This window comes from Meleagris gallopavo, chromosome 8 (assembly GCF_905368555.1).
Source record: "Meleagris gallopavo chromosome 8, MGAL_WU_HG_1.1, whole genome shotgun sequence".
NCBI lineage: Eukaryota > Metazoa > Chordata > Aves > Galliformes > Phasianidae > Meleagris > Meleagris gallopavo.
This window is the reverse complement of record NC_139411.1, coordinates 10,143,644-10,163,768: the sequence shown is the minus strand read 5'-3', so window position 1 is coordinate 10,163,768 and position 20,125 is coordinate 10,143,644. Positions and strand designations below refer to the sequence as shown.

Genomic DNA, 20,125 nt, shown 5'->3' with positions numbered 1-20,125 from the left:
ACTCCATTTCTTGCTTATAAGCTCCCTTCAAATACTGGAAGGCTGGATTGAGGCCTCCCCAGAGCCTACTCTTGTCCAAGCTAAAAAAAATTATCCATTTCCACAATGACAATCTTTCTAGCTATATGCTCTATAGATACCAGCCTAACCACTCTGGATATCTGTTGATTATACACTGTCCAACTAATTCTTTATCTACTGAATAGTCCAGCCCTCAAATCCATACCTCTCCAACCTAGAGATAAAGGTGTGTAACAGACCACGACAAAGGCCTTGCACAAATCTAGTGCATGAGAGCAGAGTAACTGCTGTGCCTGGCCAACAGATGCAGTTTGGCAGTAAACACTGTGTCTATAAAGAGAGCAGCTAACACTTTGTGCACCAGCCTGATGTTTATGGGTGCTTCAAGTCTACTGCATTTGTGCAGTAAGTCCTATTAATTTGCTCCAGAGCACCTATTTATTAAGTGCACACCTCCTCCCCATGCATGAAAGAAAGATAGCTGCCAGCTCAGCTTGAGAAACTTGGTGCTACTGCATTTGTCAACTCCTTGACTGAATAGTCAAATATTTCTGCTCCTTAAAGACCTCACTGACACAGGTAGGGACTATTATGGTCCTGATTACACCAACAGGTCTTAATGGCCCTGACCAGCCACACCCATGATCCCTACTTCACATTCCAGGCTCAGGGCCCAACAATTCTTCCTCTTTTTTTTGAGCTATGCTATAACTATGCTGACTTTGTCTTTTGACTCTGTTTCCTCTTAGATCCTTGCTGCTGGATGAACTTCAGTCTTACCTTCAGTTTTTATCTCCTGCTGTTCCTGATCTGCCTTGTGAGCGAACCCTGGGTTTACTCAATCCATCTGCTCTGGCTACTGATGGAGCTGGTTCCCAGCAATGAGCTCTGTGTTCTGCTGCAGGACTGTGACCTATTGGCAAGGATCAGCCTGTGCTGTGGTCGCTTTTGTCTTGCTCCACCTTAGGAAGCATCATTGCCTTATTTACTGGTTACCAGGAAGATCGAGGCAAGTTATTGAGACTTGCTCAGTTATTTTCAATCTGCAAGCTATACTTTTACAGAAGAAAAAAAAAAATCCTCAAAGTGTGCCAAGTCTTGTGTGGAAGAAGTTTTTGACTGGTGGTGATTTTGGGTGTGAGTTGAGGCAAGTGAACAGCCAGCCAGACAGAAGTGAGTTTGTAACAATAACCAGTAAAGACCGAAAGCAAGTATAAAGTAGAAAAAAAATTTTCCCTAAGGCGTAGAGGCATGGCATTTGAAGCACTCTTTCCAGAAACAACTGCTGTCGGAGTAGCTTACCTAGCTTCAGTCTTCATACTTCATTTAAACTGATAGCTTTTCCATTCATTTCTAACTATCCCTTTCCACTGGGTTAATCTTTCCAGCTATATGCTCTGTAGATGCCAGCCTAACTTCTCTGTATACTTGTCAACTATACATCTATATATTTGTTGATTATACACGTATCAACTTGAATTTTTCTTCCAGCTCGCAGCTATACTCTTGAGTATCCTGACATTAATGTCTTCCCCTGTTATACCATCAGTCTGTCTGGGAAGAATGACAGTCTTACAGTAAGTGTAACCTGAGTGACATTAAATATGCTGATAACATTTAAGAATGAGTCATAAAAACAAGTCACTAGATAAATTCTTTAAAGTGCTTACATGCTTCAAGTAAAAAAAGATGAAGTGATAGTAGTGAGAATGTACGTAATGAAATACTGCTATAGATGGTCAAGAAAACAATTCCAGAGCAGTTAATATAGACAAGACTACAACACTATAAGACAATAATATAGACTTTTTTACATAAAAAAAGTTCTAGGCTATGCACAAAGTTCACTGCTGAATGCCTTCCTGTTAGTGCACCTCTGAGATGTTCGGCATAATTTCACAATACAAGCTTCTTACTTCTTTCCTAGGAAGCGTGTGGTGCACACTTCTGTAACTCACAAGGTCTGACAAAGTATCCTCCTGAAATACTGCACCTCTGCTAAAAGTAAGTAGCAAACATTTATGCAGTTACCAGACCTTTCTAGTCACTTGTGAAACTCCACAAAATTTTCAAATGTTGGTGCTGTTGCAATGCTTCTGTGAGAAAACTGTAGATAGCAGAAATGAAGCTTACTGTTGGAGTCTGTCAAAGCATTATGATTGTGTTTCAGTGAGACCTTCTCCTGAGCAGAATCCCAAAAGAATACAAGTTGGCTGGGGTAAAACCATACCAACAGTGGCTATAAACCTGGTTGCTTAACCCATAGGATAGTTGCTTTCACATTAGAGAATAACTTGATTAGATAACAAGCAAAAATTATGAGTTTCCCTGGTGTATTACAATCATAAGAAGGCTGAGTTAACGGCTGCAAAGCACACGTTTCAGATTTTCTCAGTAAAAGAAGTCCTTGCACACCCTTGCTAAGTATTTTTTATGACTGGGAAAAAATGCACATTGTAGCAGCCACTCCCCAAATAAGTAATGATCAAACAAAACAAAGTAAAGTTTTCCAAATGCCGCAACTTAATTTTTAAGGGATGTTAAAGGAAAAAAATACTAATTTCTGTTGAATGCAATTTGACATAAGCACAAAGAAAAATGTTCCAGCAGATTTGTTTGGAAATGAGTTTCTTGTACAAGTGTTGAATGTTTTCTTCTTATTGAAAGGCTGACCTTTAAAAAAGAGATTTTGACATGTTGATCTCTTGAAGCTTGGCTTGATGAGCATGGGACAAAAAGCACGAGCAGTACAATGGTCGCACTGGCAGCCGCCAGCATTGGCTTTCTGACCAGTGCTGCATAGGTGTGCTGTCCTCACCTGAGGACAAACTTCTGTCATCAGCTTTTTAAAATAAACTGAAGTGAATGGCTCTAGGTAAGCCCTACATGTTGTATTCAGCGAAGGCATTGCGGGCAGCCAGAAAAATGGCCAGGAAAAATGTTGACATCCGCAGAGACGATTCTGGTGTTTATCACCGTGATTGTGAAACATAACTTTAGCCGTTGCAGCACCCACTTCCCTTTCTGATGCGTTCTGAAACTTGCGCACGGGCATCGAACGTTTCCATTCTCTCAGGGTACGAGGTCCTAGGACAGCTCGGCGCTGCAGGGCGAGGCGGTCACGTACACCCTGAAGGAACGCCTGCCACGTGCCCGAGCCTCACGGTTCGGCCGAGCCGAGGCGCAGTTCCCGCGAGCCGCCCCGCAGCCTCTGACGCGATCGGCAGGCGCCGCAGCGCGGCCCGGCGGCCCGGCCGTGGCTCGGCGCGGCGCGGCCGCAGAGAGGGTGCCGGGCGGCCCCGGCTCCGCCCTCGTTCCGCGGCGGCGGCCCCGCGCGGCGCCATGCGCTGCCCGCTCGCCGCCTGAGGGAACCGCCGCTGCCCCATGGCCTCCCCGGCGGCGGCGGGGCCCGGCGCCGCGCTGCCCCCGGGCCCGGCGCGCCGCGACTTCTACTGGCTGCGCTCTTTCATCGCCGGAGGTGGGTGCGGGCCCTCCGCAGCGCGGCGCCCCGGCCGGCTCTGCCCGCGCTGGGCCCGTCCTGCGAGCCGGCTGGGGTAGGGCCGCTTCTGCGTCGGGGTTCCGTAACACTCCTCCCGTGGCAGAGCGACCTCGGGAAGCGTGGGCTTTTTAAAATTTATTGTTATTTTCGCCCCTAACGCGCTTAACTTCGTACAGGCATGTGGCTTGTGTACGTTTCGGAGTCGGCGAGAGGCCGGCGTAGCTGCCGCCTGAGTGTGCGAAGGCCCCGAACCGCCGCTGTGACTCCGGGGCAGCCCGCTTATCGGTGCCCGAGAGTTGCCGGCCGTCGGGCTGCGGTGGTGCGAAGTAAGTCAAGCCAACGCCAAAGTGCGCCACCAGCCCCTTGCAGCAGAAGCACGTCGTGTTCTCCCTGCGGGGTACTGTCACAGGTGTCTTGTAATGTGGCAAGGAGGCGTGAGGTTTATTTCAGGTTTTCTCGTGCTCTCGCGGTGGTTCTTGCTTTCAGCCCGGAGCCCCAGAGGAACGTGTGTGGACGCAGTGTGCCACTCTGGGGAGCTGCTCTGCCCACACACAGCTCGGGCTGGCACAGAGGAAGCAGGCGTTGCTCTTCGGCAGCTTTCTGCGGAACTTATTGCCGGGACCTGAGAGGCCAGCCTCGGCTGTGTGGTTGTGCAGAAGCAGATTGTGCTGATTTTCAGTCGATCTTGAAGAGTTATGTAGCATGCTTTTAATAGGCGCCTTTTGCTCTTAATTGGGGCTTTCTCGACTTATTAATTAAGTTTCTCATTACCTACTCCATTTAAAAATAGCTTATAAAAATCCATTATTTATCTGCTGAGTCAAAGAGCTTTGGCATCCCATTGGTTTTTCTCTCCCTTTGGAAAGGTGTTGCGGGATGCTGTGCCAAAACAACCACTGCACCACTTGATCGAGTGAAGATCTTGCTGCAGGCTCATAACCACCATTACAAACATCTAGGTAAGATGGCTGCTGCCTGTGTCATCAGCATTTTTAAAGTGTGGTATGTATCATTTAGGTTTGTTGATTTATTACATGATCCGACTGTGATAAAGAGAAGTGCTGATCGGACAGTAGGTTGTTTCTGGCTGGCTGGTGCCTTTGCCATATATTGTGTTAAAAAACACAACAGTGTTTGAAGAACACCCTTAAATAAGAGGCATTGAGCATGTACAGTTGGTATTGGTTGACAGGTTAGAGATGTTAGAATAATCCTTGATACTGCGTAAGAGCTCTAGCTTGATCCTCTTCTTATTGAAGTCAGCAGGAGATTGGTAATCAGAGGTTCAGGCTCGAGATTGTGTATGTAAAAGCTGTCACCGCTGGTGACCTACTGTCCTTATAAGTGGTACTAGTGTGCAGGGCTTGTGAGAACAGGTACTTTTCAGAGCCTGGAAGTCCTTGCAGAGGGGCTGGTGTCTACAGAGTTGTGTCTGCTGAGCCCTTCAAGACTCCTGCACTTACTGCTGCAGACAGAAGTATGATCGATCCAAGTTGAAAAGAAAAGCGGACTTGTGCTTTGCATGGGGTGATGTGTTCAGCATCTGTGCTGCATCACAGTGAGAATAAACTCAGAACTGGCAGCAGTCAGAACTAGTCTCTTTGGGGCGGTAACAGTGCCCTCTTGTGCGGAATATGGAGGTATTTTATATCATATGTTCTTCAAATATGTTATAACTTACATTCAGAAACTCAAGTGTGTATCAAGAAGAAATGTTTCTGATTTAGTTAATTTCTTACATGTAATGAAATTTAGAAGTTTTTAATTTAAAGATCATTTTTTAAAGGCTGGAGAAATAAATACTGAAATGAATTACAAGGGTGGTACGTTAATGGAAGGGAGACAAGAGGCATATGACAGCTTCGTAACACAGTCACTTAAGTATGCATTCAAATCTGCAGCCTGACAACTGAAGGCTGAAATAATTGGTTTGAATAATATTTTAAATTATTATTTTCTGTTTAGTTTGTTTAGTGCCATAGCTGGCAAGCTAAGTCTTAGATCTGTTCCTACATATGGTGCTATGTATGATTTTGATCGTTAGAAATGCATTTGACTTGAATGAATGTTCCTGTTACATGTAGGCAAAGAAGAAAATTATATGGATGGCATACCTGTTAGTGCAGAGAGAGAGTAGGTTGGTTCATCACGGCCTCACTAAATCTGTTTCCTGCCTTTTCTCTGCGGAGTTCATGGCATGTGAATTTTAGAGCATGTGCTGTAAGAAATAAAAACAGTATCTCATCAATTCTAGTCACAGCATAAGCATTTTTAGAGGCATGTAATAAGCGTAAAATATTAAAGATAGATTTAATACCATATTCTTAGAACCCCTGAAACTAACATTTGCTTGATTAATTTTTAAATGGAAGCTTATCATCAGCCTTTCTTGTCTTTTTTGCCTGAAAAGAAGAAATATGTAAGCTTTTTTCAGATTCAGCTCTACTGTTATTAAGTAGCTGCGTATGAATGTGAAAACTGATTATGTATATATATTATAGTTTTGTCCTTTACTTGAGAGAAAAAAAGCAAAAAAACCCCAACATGTCAATTTGATAGCATTTGTGTATAATTAAAAATGCGTTCAACAATAAAACTGTAGGTTTTGCCCTAACTTTGTGTGATCTTGCACTAACACCTGTGAAGAGAGAGTAGGATTGCTGCTTCTTGCAGTGTCTCTGGGACAGGAAGTGTAAAATGCCTAAGTTGTAAATAATGAGAGTCTTAAACTTGTTTAATCAATTTCCTCAGTGATGGTATTTACTTTCTAGTTTGGCATGTGACAACAGTTGAATGTTTGCCCATTATTTTAGATTTTTATTTTTATTTTAAATTGATTTTTGGTTTAACTGAAATGCAACTCAGCTTGCTTCCTTCTGTTGCTAATTGTAGCTTTTGTGTGTGAATATTATTATCTGCAGTGGGATTGCTGGTAGTCCAAGTAAACATGGGAATTGAGATGCAGGAATTCAGAAAGCTCACTGAATCTGGGAGGTGGGAAAGTTGGTAATAACCTTAAACTTCTTCCTTCTGTCAGTGGCTGGGCATGGAAAAGTGCATTTTCCACTCTCCATCGTTACATGAGCAATGAGGTTGGGCTTTATTACTGTGCATACTTTCCTGTTGTCAGTAATACTTGCTTGATTTTTTTTCTCCCAATGTAATTGTTAAATACCTCTTTTTGCATTGCTAACAGGAGTGTTTTCTACGTTGTGTGCTGTGCCCAAAAAGGAAGGTTACCTTGGGCTATATAAAGGAAATGGAGCAATGATGATTAGAATCTTTCCATATGGTGCAATTCAATTTATGGCGTTTGATCAATACAAAAAGGTAATGGAATTTATTTTGTTTTCTTTTTTCCCCTGGTTACAGTGAATACTGATATTTTTTAAGTGATAAAAACTAACACTGAAACTTCTGTGTCTTTTTATTTCTCTGCACATCTTCTGCAAGGTTGCTTGATTTTATCTGAATCTAACCCTTAAAAATGTCAGAGCAACAGTGAAACAGTTTGCAGTGTTGCTTAAGGAAAACAAAATCCCCAACAGTTTTTGTAGCTTTGTATTGTATATTGTATGTGTGCCTATGTGTGTCCGTGTGTGTGTGTGTGTGTATATATATGTATATTTAATTAAGTCTGCTGTTGTGTTGTTAAAAAACAGTGCTATGTAAATGAAATAGGATCAAAATAGAAAATGTAAGCTCTTTAATGTTTATTATGCTGTGTTGGAATTCTTAGTACCTGATGGGTAGAATAACATTAATTTGCAAGTCTGTCTGGCTGAATGACTGTCATGTTTGACCTGAGAGATGACCATCAGTGTAGATAAAAATGGGCTGGAAGAAAAGATATACTTATTTCAGTGGCCTGCAAAATGTGCATGTTCCTTTCTATTCTCATGCATTTACTCTTTCCTAATGCATTCATAATAAATCCCTGCAACATTTGTGAAATGTCAGATGTTAGCATGACTGTGTTTTTAAGCTTCTACATGGTGAAACATACAATGTTACTGTTAGTTATGAGGAATTTCATATTTGAAAGGACAAATTTAGTACCGGCGAAGTAAGTAGTAGAACCTTCACTGGAGAGTAAGTTTCAGATTGGGATTTCTTTTCCAAAAGAGCAAATTCCAGCAGGGCAATACAAAGAGCTAACTGCAGTGAGCTTAGTATGTTCTTTTTTGTGGTTGTTATAAATGCTGTTGATCAAAACACTATGCTTATTTTATGCTGTGTTGAATAAAAAACTATGTGATATGTTTTATAAGGAGATGATTTATGAATCCACAAATTTCAAGAAATCATTTAATTTCATAGCACTTTCTTTCATCTATTAACAACAAACATTGAAGGTGTTTTGCAGAAGAGTTTAAAAGGTAAAAACAAAACCAACAAAACAGTTCTTAAAGAAAGAACATATGAAAAGATCCTATGAATGATTCATCATAAGATTAACCACTTCTTAAAATTTCTAAGTTATTTGATGTAAGTCTGAAAGCTAGTTTCTTGCAAGACAATGAAATTCTTGCTCTCAATACCTGCTGAGTTTCCCTCTTTTTTTTTTTTAATCCAGTTGAATTCATAAAAGTTTCTTTATTAGAGTAAATTTCACATGCTCTGCACGAGAAAACAATTTTTCTTATCAAATGTGTAAGTCTTAAACTTTGCTCAGTGTTCTTTGCACCCTATAATGTGAAAGATAGTATTCAGTTTGCCTTGGTTGAACCAGGTTAATAACTCAATAAGCAGTCAGTAAGCTTCTGAAGTACAAATAATTTCAAGTGATCATTCTGCTTTGCTAGAGGAATGTTAGTCCTTTGGTGTTCTTAGTAAGAAATTGGTACCAACCTAAATTTTCAAAAAGTTTTTAGCAGTGCTTAAGTGTTTTGGTTTGAATTTGTAGAGTTGTAAGCTTGTTATAGGAGCTGCAGAGTTTGCATTCATGTGCTAATATAACGCTGTGATGCATTTCCCTATATTTGCTCATATAAAACTGTCACAAATGTTCCATATTTTGTAGGTAATAAAGAAGCACCTTGGGATTTCAGGGCATGTGCATCGATTGATGGCTGGATCCATGGCAGGTATAGCTTTGGACTTGCATTTCAGACATTCTTCTCACTGAAAAGTCGATATTTATTCAGAGGATGATTTTATAAGTTTTCAGGTCTAACTTTTGCAAATTTGTATTAAGTAAAAATACTCATAAATGGTAGTGTAACAGTTATCTAATTGAAAAATGTGTGTTCTTTGAAATTATTCAAACACTGAATTCCCTGCTGTGATGTAAAGCGTGATATTTGTGGTGTTCATTGTGGCTTCATGAACAGTCCAGTGCCATCAGGATGAAGAATAAAGATGGAGGTTTTAGCAGAATTGGCTCATCAGCCAGTCAGCCATTGCTGTTAAGTTGAATGTAAACCCAGAAAAGTTGAGAGATTCTTTGGATTTCCCAGAAATGTTTATATTCTTGACGTCTAGGAATTTGTGCAGTAGCAATAGGAAAAAAAATGATTGTAAGCTACCAGTATATAAAGTAATTGTATGTGTCTGTTTTTCTCCTGCTGGCCATTTCTCAGCCAAAGTAGCTCAGAGTAAACAGAGGAAGTTAAGCAGTAGTGAGCAAATTTTTTGGTCAGCGTGGTTTTTTGTATGTGTTTTTGACATTGTAAAGCAGTCTTTATACTGTCCATTGACAGTCCTTCATTAGTTGTGATGTATGAAAATGTAGATTCTTTTTGAGGGGAAGAAAAGGGAAAAAAAAAGCAACTATTAGTTAAACTAGAAAGATACATGAAAGTATTTTGTTTTGCATGCCATCTGAGAAAAGGGTAAGAGAATGAAAAGAGGCAATTCAGAGATCTTAAAATCTGGGAAAACTTTGAAAAATCAGTTAACTCTGTCAGTGTTGACATGCAGGAATTCATTCCATAGATAAATTTATAGGATCTGGTGTAGTTTTGAGTACTTTTCTAGTTAAATCAGTTTTGTGTGGTTAGAGTGACAGAAATAAAATCGATATACATTGCTGTCTGGTAACCTTGATCAAATGAAATGAGTAATGTGGTACATTATACTCAGTAGTCTGAGCTAGACATAGGTGTGCAGTGAAAATGAATATAGTACACAGGTAGAGTAATATGATGACATTGCTGAGTATTACTAAGGTATTTGTTTACCAGGTACCATTGGCATTAGATAAGGAGGGTTTGTATGCCAACAAAATACAGGGGAGGAAAGAGTTACCAAGAAGAGCACAGCCCAGAATTTTAGATGTAGAAGTTCTCTGGAATTGCAAGCGAATTGAGAAGACTTTTAAAAGCAGCTAGGGATATTTCTTGTTTTAACTCCCATGACTTAGGGCGCCTGTAAAGGGATGTTATTTTGTTTCATCCGTATTTAAATGACTAAAGGAGCATGTGCTTCATGCACCTTAGTGTTGGTGGAGAGAGGTCTTTACAGTTTCATAAGAGGTAACACTGTGCAGCTGGAAATAGAGAGGTATTTCTTTTTGTCCATGTTGTGCCCAGCTGCCTGCATTCTCATGAGTGCATGATACAGTTACTTAAATCTTGCTTGTGTCAGTGTTTCCAACATTGCTAACAGTCAGCAGACCCGAATCAGCTTCAAAATGGTGGGAAACTTTTGAGTATCTTTTGTAACTGATAAACGGGATCAAAGGCTTATCCACAGGGAAAGGCAAGGCGGGGAGGTAGTGGAATGAGAGTCAAGAAGAAGCTATTGTAATGCATACATTTAAGGAGGCCGAGCTAAAGTTACTGGGGAAACTTCAACTCTGAATTTCCTGGGTCTTGTGTGATTCAAATTTCAGCTGTAACACCTCATTAACAGATAAATTACTTATAACTGCTTTTAAGTAAAGACGGGGCTGAGGAGAAGACAGAAATCATAGATGTTAGTGGGGTCTAGGAAACGAGTAGTCAGCTAATGCCTGTAGTACAGAATGGCTTTGCAAATCTGAATCTTTCAATTTTCCTACTGAGAAAAATGAAGTAAAATACAGAAATGCCTATTTTTCTCCCCTGCACTTGATTAACCAGGGAGAAAAAAAACAAAAAGCTGGAAAACCAAAACACACAAACGAACTGACAAAGACCCTAATATAGGAAACCTAGTGGTTGTTTTGTTTGATTTTGTTTTACTTAATAAATGCGATTGGAAAATGTTATGGATTAGGAGAATGATGCGATGGCAATTTTAAATAGGATGTAAATACGTCATTTAGTCGAGTCAACATTTTAAAACAAACTGAATCTACTTTTTCAGGTGCAATTTAGCAAGAAATACAATTAGGTACTAAGTGTCTAGACATACCTGAACTTGTAAATCATGCAGTTCTTTGACCTGTCTGATGCATGTTCTTTGTCATCAGCTTTTTCTGTCTTCATATAGTTCGTGAAGCTTTGCTTTTTATGGAACATGCTTTCTTGATAAGTTAATCTCTTTTATACTTGTGAAGGAATATGTGTCCTGCAGTTGAAGGCTGTGACTTCTGTTTGTAGTTTTTGAAACTGTATACCTTAGAATAACTTGGTAGTACTAATTTGGTCTATGTAGAGCGTGATGTAGAATTCAGAAAAACATGTGCATCAAATATATTTGCGGTACCTGATCTTTGTAAGCCTGTTTCACTTGTTATTTCCTCACCCTAGGTATTTTATTTTTTATTTCAAGGAAAGAAAATGAGGAATAGTAGGGAAATTGTGCGACAGCTATTTGCCTATACAGCTAATCTCATTGTCAACTTCCAAAGCATGGACTGTCAAATACCTGTTGTGCTTCATTTGTGCTAAGCCTCAGTAAAAGTTTGTGTAATCCAGTATCTTGTCCCCAAGAGTGGTCAGAGGTGCTTGAAGAAGTGATTCAGTAAAATGTTCTCTCCATGACAGTTTCTTGACTTCAGTGGGGTAGGTACTTCTGAGTCAACATTTGCAACGAAAAATTTGCTGTATTTGAAGAAGTAGTACCTTATAGGAGGAGGAATGTATTTGTCCTATCAGGATTAGTTCAGATAAGATTTCAGATAAGATATCTTCAGATAAGATAAGATGGGATTTGCTGTACCTGTCTCTGAACTGGGCAGAGACTTCCAATTCTGTCCTGTTAAACCAATCATGGGAGAGATTTCTAGGTAAACTTACATTAGTTGAAAAGCATTGCTTCCTTGGGAGTGGGAATCAGTCTTAAGGTGTTCTGGTCTGTCTTCTGTTAAGTCACAGTCTTTAGGGAGTAGAGATGATATTAGTGTTTTTGTGAACTTCTACAAACCTGACTACTGTTCTTCACAGCGAGATAATATCTCTCCTGAGCCTCAAAGGAAGTCTGGATTCTTCCTGGACATAACATTTAGCTCTTATGAACAGTAAGCAGTAACATGCCACTCTGAGTTGCTTCAGAAAAGCATATTTTGTAGCTTTTTCAAACTGCAAAGGTTAGAAATCCTTTCTTTTTTTTTTTTTTTTTTCTTTCCAGAATCCATCACTACACAATTTTAAAATAAAGTGAAAAAATGAGTCCTATTTAAAGGTCCTGTTTACTGGATATGACTTCTTTCAGTCCATTCTGATTTTTTTCTTCCTCACTTGTGCTGTTTTTGGACTTAGTGTTAAGTATTAGTACTTCTACTCACTCTTGGTTGGTCTGTTTGCTTGTCTTTGTACAGAGAATATTCCTGGATGCTTATCAGTGCATGACTCGAAAAGAAGGAAGATAAGTTTGTGTTTTGTATTAGGATAAGTTTCCTGTGAACTCTTTAAGCTCCATAAAAGCCTTTTCTTTTTTTCCACTCTTTTATTGAAATTACTTGAATTGTCAATTTTACAGTATTTCTGGACATCTTGGAAAATTCCTTGGGAAAAGGCTGCAGGGATTGAATTTAATAACGTAGGTCAGTGGAAACAGTCCTAAGATTGCTCTGGTATTTTGCAGCTTCCAGCTTTTGAATCCTGTGGGTGAGACTGCATCAAAAATCAGCTGCAGTTGCCTGCTTTTTTTGTTTGGAGGAACGGTCCAAAATATCTAAAAAGATGTTTTTTGTCTTCTAGAATAAATGTTACTGGTAGGAAACTCCAGAAAGGCACAAACTCAGTTGATGGTTGACCAGTGTCAGCTTTCTCCATAGCCTCTTCATAGTGTTCTTCCTTTTTCCTAACCCCCATTTGATGTTGATGTTTTATGTCAAGATCCTCCTGCCACTATTCAACGATTGTTCTCTCTCTGGATATGAAAGTTAGCACACTTTGCTGAAACAGCTGTTGTTTTTTTAAATCTTTGTTTCAATTTCCTCTCTTTCCTGTTGTGGCTTTCTCTTGACCTTATGCAAGAGGTGGGAAATTATGCACATACAAAAAGAGATATGATTAACAGACTATTAAAACTTGAGAGGAAGTGCAATTACCTACTAGTGCTCAAAAGGTGCTCATCTTCTGTAGGATCAATTTTAAGGGTGTTCTTTAGATACAGAAGAGCAGCTGCTAGAAAGCAGAATGTAAATCACAAACACTTTTGCTTTCTTTCTCTCTTTTTCTCAGTTATTTTATTTTTATCAGCGCCAGTGTTATAACACCAGAAAATAATCTGTTTTTAATAATCTGTTTTAACCATTCCCTCCGTATAATTTGACAGTAACTTAAAGACTAACAGTAGGAAGGACTTGGTGTTCTGGTAACTGTTAGAGCAGTTATTCTTTGTACTAGAGGTCTGTTTACAAAATGATAAGTTTACTCCTAAGATTTGATTTTTTTTTTTTTTTTTTAGCATCTTGTTAAATCTAGAAATAGCTGTTTTAGTTAAAGTTTGAAAAACAGGTAGTGTAATGTGAACTATAAAAATACAGCAGTGCAGTGCAGTTCAGTACTCTTCATGAGTAGGCTCCTGAATTGACTCAAAATACTGTATTTTCAGGTGCAGTAAATAAATACATCCAGGAATCACATATTTGAATTCTGACACAAGTTTTTGGAAATTAAACAAATTAATGGTGTTTCGTTTATTTACTAGGTAATGTAGGATTAGATTTTGTGGTTGCAGTCCAGTAAAGGCTGATGCACTTGACTAGCCATATGTTCGTGAGCTATGAGGAAGACTGCTTATGTGAAACAGTTAAGTCTGTAATCAAGGCGTAAGTGTGCAGCTTTAGTGAACGCCAAGTATAAATATAAATTCTTTGTGTGTTGCTGAGGTTCCTGTTTGATAAGTGGATTTTCAAGTATTTTTTTCAACAAAATAAATTGTGTATGCTATTACATTCACTGCCACAAAAGGAAATTCTGATTTTCAAAATAATCCTAGAAACAGATAAGGTGTAGGTGAGTTTTGTTTGCTTGTTTTGTTTTTGTTTTTAATAAAGGTATTACAGCAGTGATTTGTACTTACCCTCTTGATATGGTTAGAGTTCGTCTGGCATTCCAAGTAAAAGGGGAACACAAGTACATGGGAATTATCCATGCATTCAAGATGATTTACACAAAGGTATTTTTTCTTTTAATCTTCAGTCCTATGAATGCAAAATATACTCTTTAAATGACGTTGCACTGCACTGAAATTAGTTACCTGGTGGAAAATGAGTTCACTGCGTGCACATTGTACTTAATGTAAAAAATTATCTGGATGCTTCCTTCTAGTTAGGCTGCTAAGATGGAGCTAAGACTTATATAAGGGGGAGATGAAAACAAAGAAAAGTTGTTTTTCAGTAGCACATAGAAATGTTACCAAAATATCTGGGGAGGAGGGATATCTGTAATGCTGAAATGCTGTAATGCTGAGGTTATGATGCCGGATGTAGATTTTTTTTTTTTCATTTTCCCTTCTGTATCTCTTATAGAGCTAGGTAGTTGTCCCATCAATTCTTCAGAAACAAGAACTGCAACTTGGTGTTAGCTCCTTGTTGCTACATGATGCTAGTCAGATTGCTGTTGTGAATCTGTACAAACAGATGTGTAGCTTAAGACATTTGTTGTATTTCTTGCCACAAATGTGAATGTATTTTTCTTTCAAAGGAAGGTGGTTTTAGTGGGTTCTACAGAGGGCTGATGCCAACTGTTGTAGGAATGGCTCCATATGCGGGTAAGTTAAAACAGAACACGGAAATCCCTCATCATTTATGTGCACTACTAAATTTACTTAATATATTTGCACATCAAATTAAGTAGCTTATGTTAAAATCAAGGCTTTTATATTTTACTGAACGGAGAGCGAGAAGCATTTGTGGGTGTTTGGTCTTTACCAAAATTGATCAATGTATTGAAGTGCCTTCAGTAGGCAAAATTTAGGTTTTCTTGAAATCAGGAGTGAAAGAGAGAAAGTAGTGGTTCTTTTGTCTGCTTCCCAGTTTTACCCCCAAAAAGTGTGCAGGTTGTGTCTCCCACACAGATCTGTAAGAGGGCAGAGCCCTGTAGATGGTAGTCTTAGAGGCTCTCTATTGGCTCCATCTCCTGGTGACTTCTGTATAAATACTTAGCCAAGCTAAAGCAGTGGGTGACATGGGATGGCGGAACATCAGAAGTGACTGCTGAAACTGCACTCATCTTTAGATGATGAGACTTGTTTTTTTGGTTAAACAGATCTTAGGGGTTACTTTTAACAGCAAACCAGTAATTTAAAAGCCACAGTTGAGCTTATTTAAAGCACTCTTAATGCTAATTATAACCACTAATTAATTTGAACAGAAATTATGGTAAAGCTCTAAGTATTATTTATCTGTTTCTCTTACTTAAGAAAAACTTCTAATAGGATTGGAAAATAACTTATTTTTGTAATTGCAGCTTTTTTGTTTATGATGTTGATAAGTACATCAGCAAATATTTTGCTTTTTTATGAAAGTACATAAAATTAAATTTCCTTTTAGGTTTTTCTTTTTTTACCTTTGGTACCTTAAAGAGCATTGGACTTGCTCAAGCACCTAACTTGCTTGGACGGCCTTCCTTAGATAATCCCGATGTCTTAGTTTTGAAAACACATATAAATCTGCTGTGTGGTGGCATAGCTGGAGCAATAGCTCAGACGATATCGTAAGTTTGGGTATTGATTGTTATTTTTTTATATAGATGTTTGTTCTAGAAAAAAGTGTTTTGTCTGAGAATATGATTTTTTTTTTTTTTTTTTGAATAAGTCTAGTGTTAATAAGGTTTTTTCCAGTTAGGCACTGTGATTCAGTTATTTCATATTGTTTCACTTAATAAATATCTATTTAATCCTCAGCGGCTTTAAAGGTAAATGCATTGAGTCAATTAAAACAAACAGACAAAACTAAAATCAGCTGGAATCTTGTTTGGTATGCTATGAAATTTGAACCATTAACATAATTTGCATAACTGTATTATTCCAGTTTATTTTAAGATGGTATAACCTGCAAAGTCTAAGAATTGAAAAAAGAAAGCCTAAGATATTGTGCTTGGCATTACTTTCTCATTACTTTGCCTGTTTCCTCCATTCTCATGCTGTCCTTGCCAAGTTTTCTTTTGGCCACAAATCAAATCAATTTGGTAGACTTCTATGGCATCAGTTTTTCACTAAATCACTCACTGCATTACATTACATATGTAACATACATTTTCTGTTAATCTTTAAACTGTTAATTTTATTTTTGCTTCAGGCATCTTCTCCCTCCAGTGTTTTACAGACTGTTTTATACTCTCATCTGATCTTCATGTGTCTTCCTTACTCGTGCCAAATGGAATATATTAAGAGATCTGATTTGCTGGTTTTGGTTGTATAGAGGGAGTCTCCCTTTTTGGAGAATCTAAGCCGAATTCCTGACTCGTTGAAAAGGGAGCTTGGAGGTTGCAGATGGACTTCTTTATATAAATATATATATATTTAATTAAAAACAAACAAACAGCACGACAATATTCGTATAGTCATCACACATCTGGTTGAACTGCTGTTCAAATATCTTCTGTGTAGATATCCCCTTGATGTAACTCGCAGGCGAATGCAGTTAGGAGCAGTTCTCCCGGACTCTGAAAAGTGCCTGTAAGTATTTTCTTTTCATCTTTAGTGACTGAATTCTGGACAAAAACTGAGGTTCAAAAATAAACACCAAAATTGAAGTACGCTTTTGTGTTGTTACTAATACTGTATATGAAAAAATGTTATGTGTATTTTTACTCAACTAACTGATCCTTAGCATCACTAGGATTCCTAAGGGACAATTCTACTGAAATGACGTGTTGTTTCGAGATATACTTTTAATGGAGCAGAATTTATTCTCAATATTATTTTATGTAATACTGCTTTATTTAACTTGCTTGATAAACCTCAATTACAGTAACATTGCACACACTGATTGTAGTTGGAGTTCCTACACTTTTTTAGTTACATGCTTCAGTCCAGTAGAGGATGAAGTATCATAATCTTAAAGTCGTAGTATTAAATTAGGTGTCATGGCGGAAAACATTCTGAGCTTCAAACTGTTTTTCATTAGCAGAGTAAGGTTTTTTCCTTGACTGCTTTCCAGTCCAGGTGCTTCTAAAATAAGAATGTGCTAATTGTCCTTGGATTTTGCTTCCTGCATTTGTGAGAACTCACACTTTTACAATTAGGCTTTCCCACTTAACAATTCTGTTACAACTGTTTGAAGAGAGTAGGATAGTAGCCCTTTATCTTTAGAGGATGGGAGAATAATAGAAGAAGGTAACCTTGAAGTTTTGAATCATATTGAAGATGTTCTCAAGGAGTAATAATTTTAATAGCTTGGAAATATTGAGCATCTTACAGATTTTTACTCAAAGGCTTTGCATTTTAATGACTGCTTGTTCAGTTTCAATATAGGTACGTGAGGGAAAATCTTCCTGCTTGCATAACTACTGCAAATTCTATTTCAAATAAAGTCAAACGTCATACTTCTCAAAAATTGTTGCCTTTATCTCAAGAAGAAACAGTTTTTGCTTGGAGCAGGCAGGCTGTACACATGCAAGTTATAGAATACAGGGCTAAACAGAAACTTTATCTGCAGAACTTTAATGTGTGATCCTGTGCTCAAACAAACAAACAAAAGAATGGGATGCAAAACCTAAATACTGATGATTAATGTAAGAAGTGTGCACTGCAGTGGACAAATTTGTTTTTGTTAGTCCATATTACAAAAGAGTAATATTAAACTATTGTCTTACTCTGTAAGACAAAAATGGTGCTTCTAAGCTGCTTCCTAACAGGTAGAGAACAATGTGTAGCCACCAATCTAGTATAAAATTTCTGATCATGTCTTTTAGGACAGATTATTTTTAGGCTGAAGCTTCTTTAGATGGAACTATATCATCCTCTTTCCAGATTCCAGCCTTTGAGCCCACGTTTCTTGCAGAAACTCAGACTGTCTTATGAGTCCTAAAAGGATTGTTGTGCTCTGCTATATGGAGTCTCATGTTTTTCCACATGTCGCTTTTAAGAACCAAGTAAAAGAACATCTTATATTTAAGAAAGTGATTCTAACTATTGAGTGTATTCAATAATGATTCAAGTTCCTGTTTTTCCAGTACCATGGTGCAGACACTGAAATATGTGTATCAACAACATGGAATACGAAGAGGATTGTACCGTGGTCTATCACTGAACTATATTCGTTGTATCCCTTCCCAGGCTGTGGCTTTTACCACGTATGAACTTATGAAACAGTTCTTGCGCCTCAACTGAACTTTTTTAAGCTTTAATGTAAAAATTATATTGGTGAATAAATTACTTGAAGTTAAATATATATTGTGGCACTGCTGTTGTCGGACAACTTAATTTTAATTGCCAAAATGTGGTTAATTTCCTGGAGTCAAAGTAGAAGACAGATCATAATAAGCATTAGTTAGCGAGAAACATTTTTTGCACTTAATCTTATAGGCTTCAATACATAAATGTTAAGAATTGCACAGTTTTAAAATTACACCCACATTTTATACAGGTTTCAAGCTGTTAGTTGTCTAGATTTATCACCATTCCAGGAGTTAAACACATGATTATCTTGCTTTCTAAGCTACTTGTTAGACATCTGTTCTTCCTTAACATTTAAATTGATTAAACTTATTTGAATAAAATGGAACAATTTTCTTATTCAACTACCAACTCTGTTGAAGCTGAACTCGGTAGACCACAACTTAACCATCTTTTCTTTTTGCCTTTTGTACAAGTTTTCTGTATGTTAAGAACAAAGCATGTATCTTTGTGTGGTTACATATGGGAGTTTTTTCAGCCTCTTCAATAACAAATGACGAGATGTATTTAACATCATTGGCAATCCTGCAATTTAGAAACCAGTTTCTTTGCATGCATTCTATTCTAAAAAAAATATCTACGCTAATAAAAATGGGAAACTTGTACAGTGATAAGTGATAGAAAAGATCTTAAGGCAGTTAGCATGTAATCTTACAAGGCATTTCTGTACCTTTTCTGTAGAGCTTAATGTTCTCAATTCAGTTTATTGAAGGCTTTGAGTACGTGATGTACTTTGAAGGAATGGCTCTTTGTAAACAGGTCTGTCCCTACCTTAAAACGTGGGACAAACAGGACTGCATGCTGCTGCACTTATGTATTTAGGCATATGGACCATTTAGGCACATGGAGAGGAAAATGAAGATTATATTAGAGTCTGTATATGTGTGTATGTGTTATTTCTAAAGTATGGTATGCAGTATGCTATTATACTTTTTCAATTCCTTGTAGAGAAGTTATTGTTCAGACTCATTTATACATAATTTGCATTGGTACTCCTGATTTTATTCACTTGAATTGGGAAGCTGTAAAGCATTTACTTATGTGATATAAGTTATTTATTTATTGCAATATTATTAGCAGTGTCCTTTAAGAATTGGTAATGGCTGTATTAAATAAACTGGTGGGTTATGTGATCAATTTGCTTAATTTTGAAAAATTTGACAGATTGGATTTTGAGTTATGTATCTCAAACCAACTTTTATGACTTTTTTTTTCTGGTTTCTTAAAAGTATCTATTTCTTTTATATTTAACAATACAGTTATGGGCAGAGAACAAGATGTATTTGAATTTATTTTATTAAAAATTTTGAATGAATATATTTGTGTGATTTTTGTGTGTGTGGAAAGCAGAATCCAACATACTCACGCTTGAGAAGAAAGCAGCAGTAGAACATGTCAGCAAAACAACTGAGTAGGATACTGAATGTGAAAAACAGCCCTTTGGTGCTGTATCTTCAGCATTACGTTTTCAAAACAGAACTTACAAGTGTGTTAATAATTCTACTTGAAAGTACTAAAATACTTCAGAAAGGTCTACGAAGGGAAAAAGGGAGCTGGAAGAGAGGAGACTTGTTTCTAATTTTTTTGGTAGGTATTTCTAAGCTTGTTTGAAAAGGTTATTATTAAATATATTTCTTAATCAGAACACTATTTTGAGTATCTCTAATGTGTTTCATATATCTGACTGGCTGTATTCCCTATGGTAGTCATTTTACTATGACTTTAAGTGTCTATTTTCTTCTTGTAAAATACCGATAAATACACACATAATTTAAATACGTTCTATATATGTAAGCTGTGAGAAGTTTTTCATTGCTATTGAAGAACATTCTCATTAGTCAAGATGCTGGATTTGAGTTCATCTTCCATGTAAATTGTCCCTCCTTG

At 37.8% G+C, this 20,125-nt stretch overlaps 1 protein-coding gene across 2 annotated transcripts; it reads left to right on the top strand.

The window, feature by feature from the left end:
* The first annotated feature begins 3,203 nt into the window (after positions 1-3,203).
* On the top strand, positions 3,204-19,553 carry SLC25A16 (solute carrier family 25 member 16). Of its 2 annotated transcripts, XM_085229246.1 has the most exons (9): positions 3,207-3,499; positions 4,387-4,479; positions 6,717-6,850; positions 8,544-8,607; positions 13,893-14,014; positions 14,542-14,608; positions 15,390-15,552; positions 16,448-16,516; positions 18,016-19,553. In XM_085229246.1, exons 1-9 carry the CDS (start codon positions 3,406-3,408, stop codon positions 18,170-18,172), a joined length of 963 nt encoding a protein of 320 aa, XP_085085372.1. In that variant the 5' UTR covers positions 3,207-3,405; the 3' UTR covers positions 18,173-19,553. The 2 variants fall into 2 exon arrangements, with proteins under 2 accessions (XP_085085371.1, XP_085085372.1); XM_085229245.1 differs by lacking the exons at positions 16,448-16,516; positions 18,016-19,553 and adding an exon at positions 16,137-16,433 and having other exon boundaries at positions 3,204-3,499.
* Positions 19,554-20,125: the final 572 nt, after the last annotated feature.

Coding starts and splice junctions, on each gene's coding strand:
- SLC25A16 (XM_085229246.1), top strand. CDS start 3,406: ATGGCCTCCCCGGCGGCGGCGGGGCCCGGCGCCGCGCTGCCCCCGGGC. Junction 4,480..6,716: donor CCACCATTACAAACATCTAG/GTAAGATGGCTG, acceptor CATTGCTAACAG/GAGTGTTTTCTACGTTGTGT. Junction 6,851..8,543: donor CGTTTGATCAATACAAAAAG/GTAATGGAATTT, acceptor CATATTTTGTAG/GTAATAAAGAAGCACCTTGG.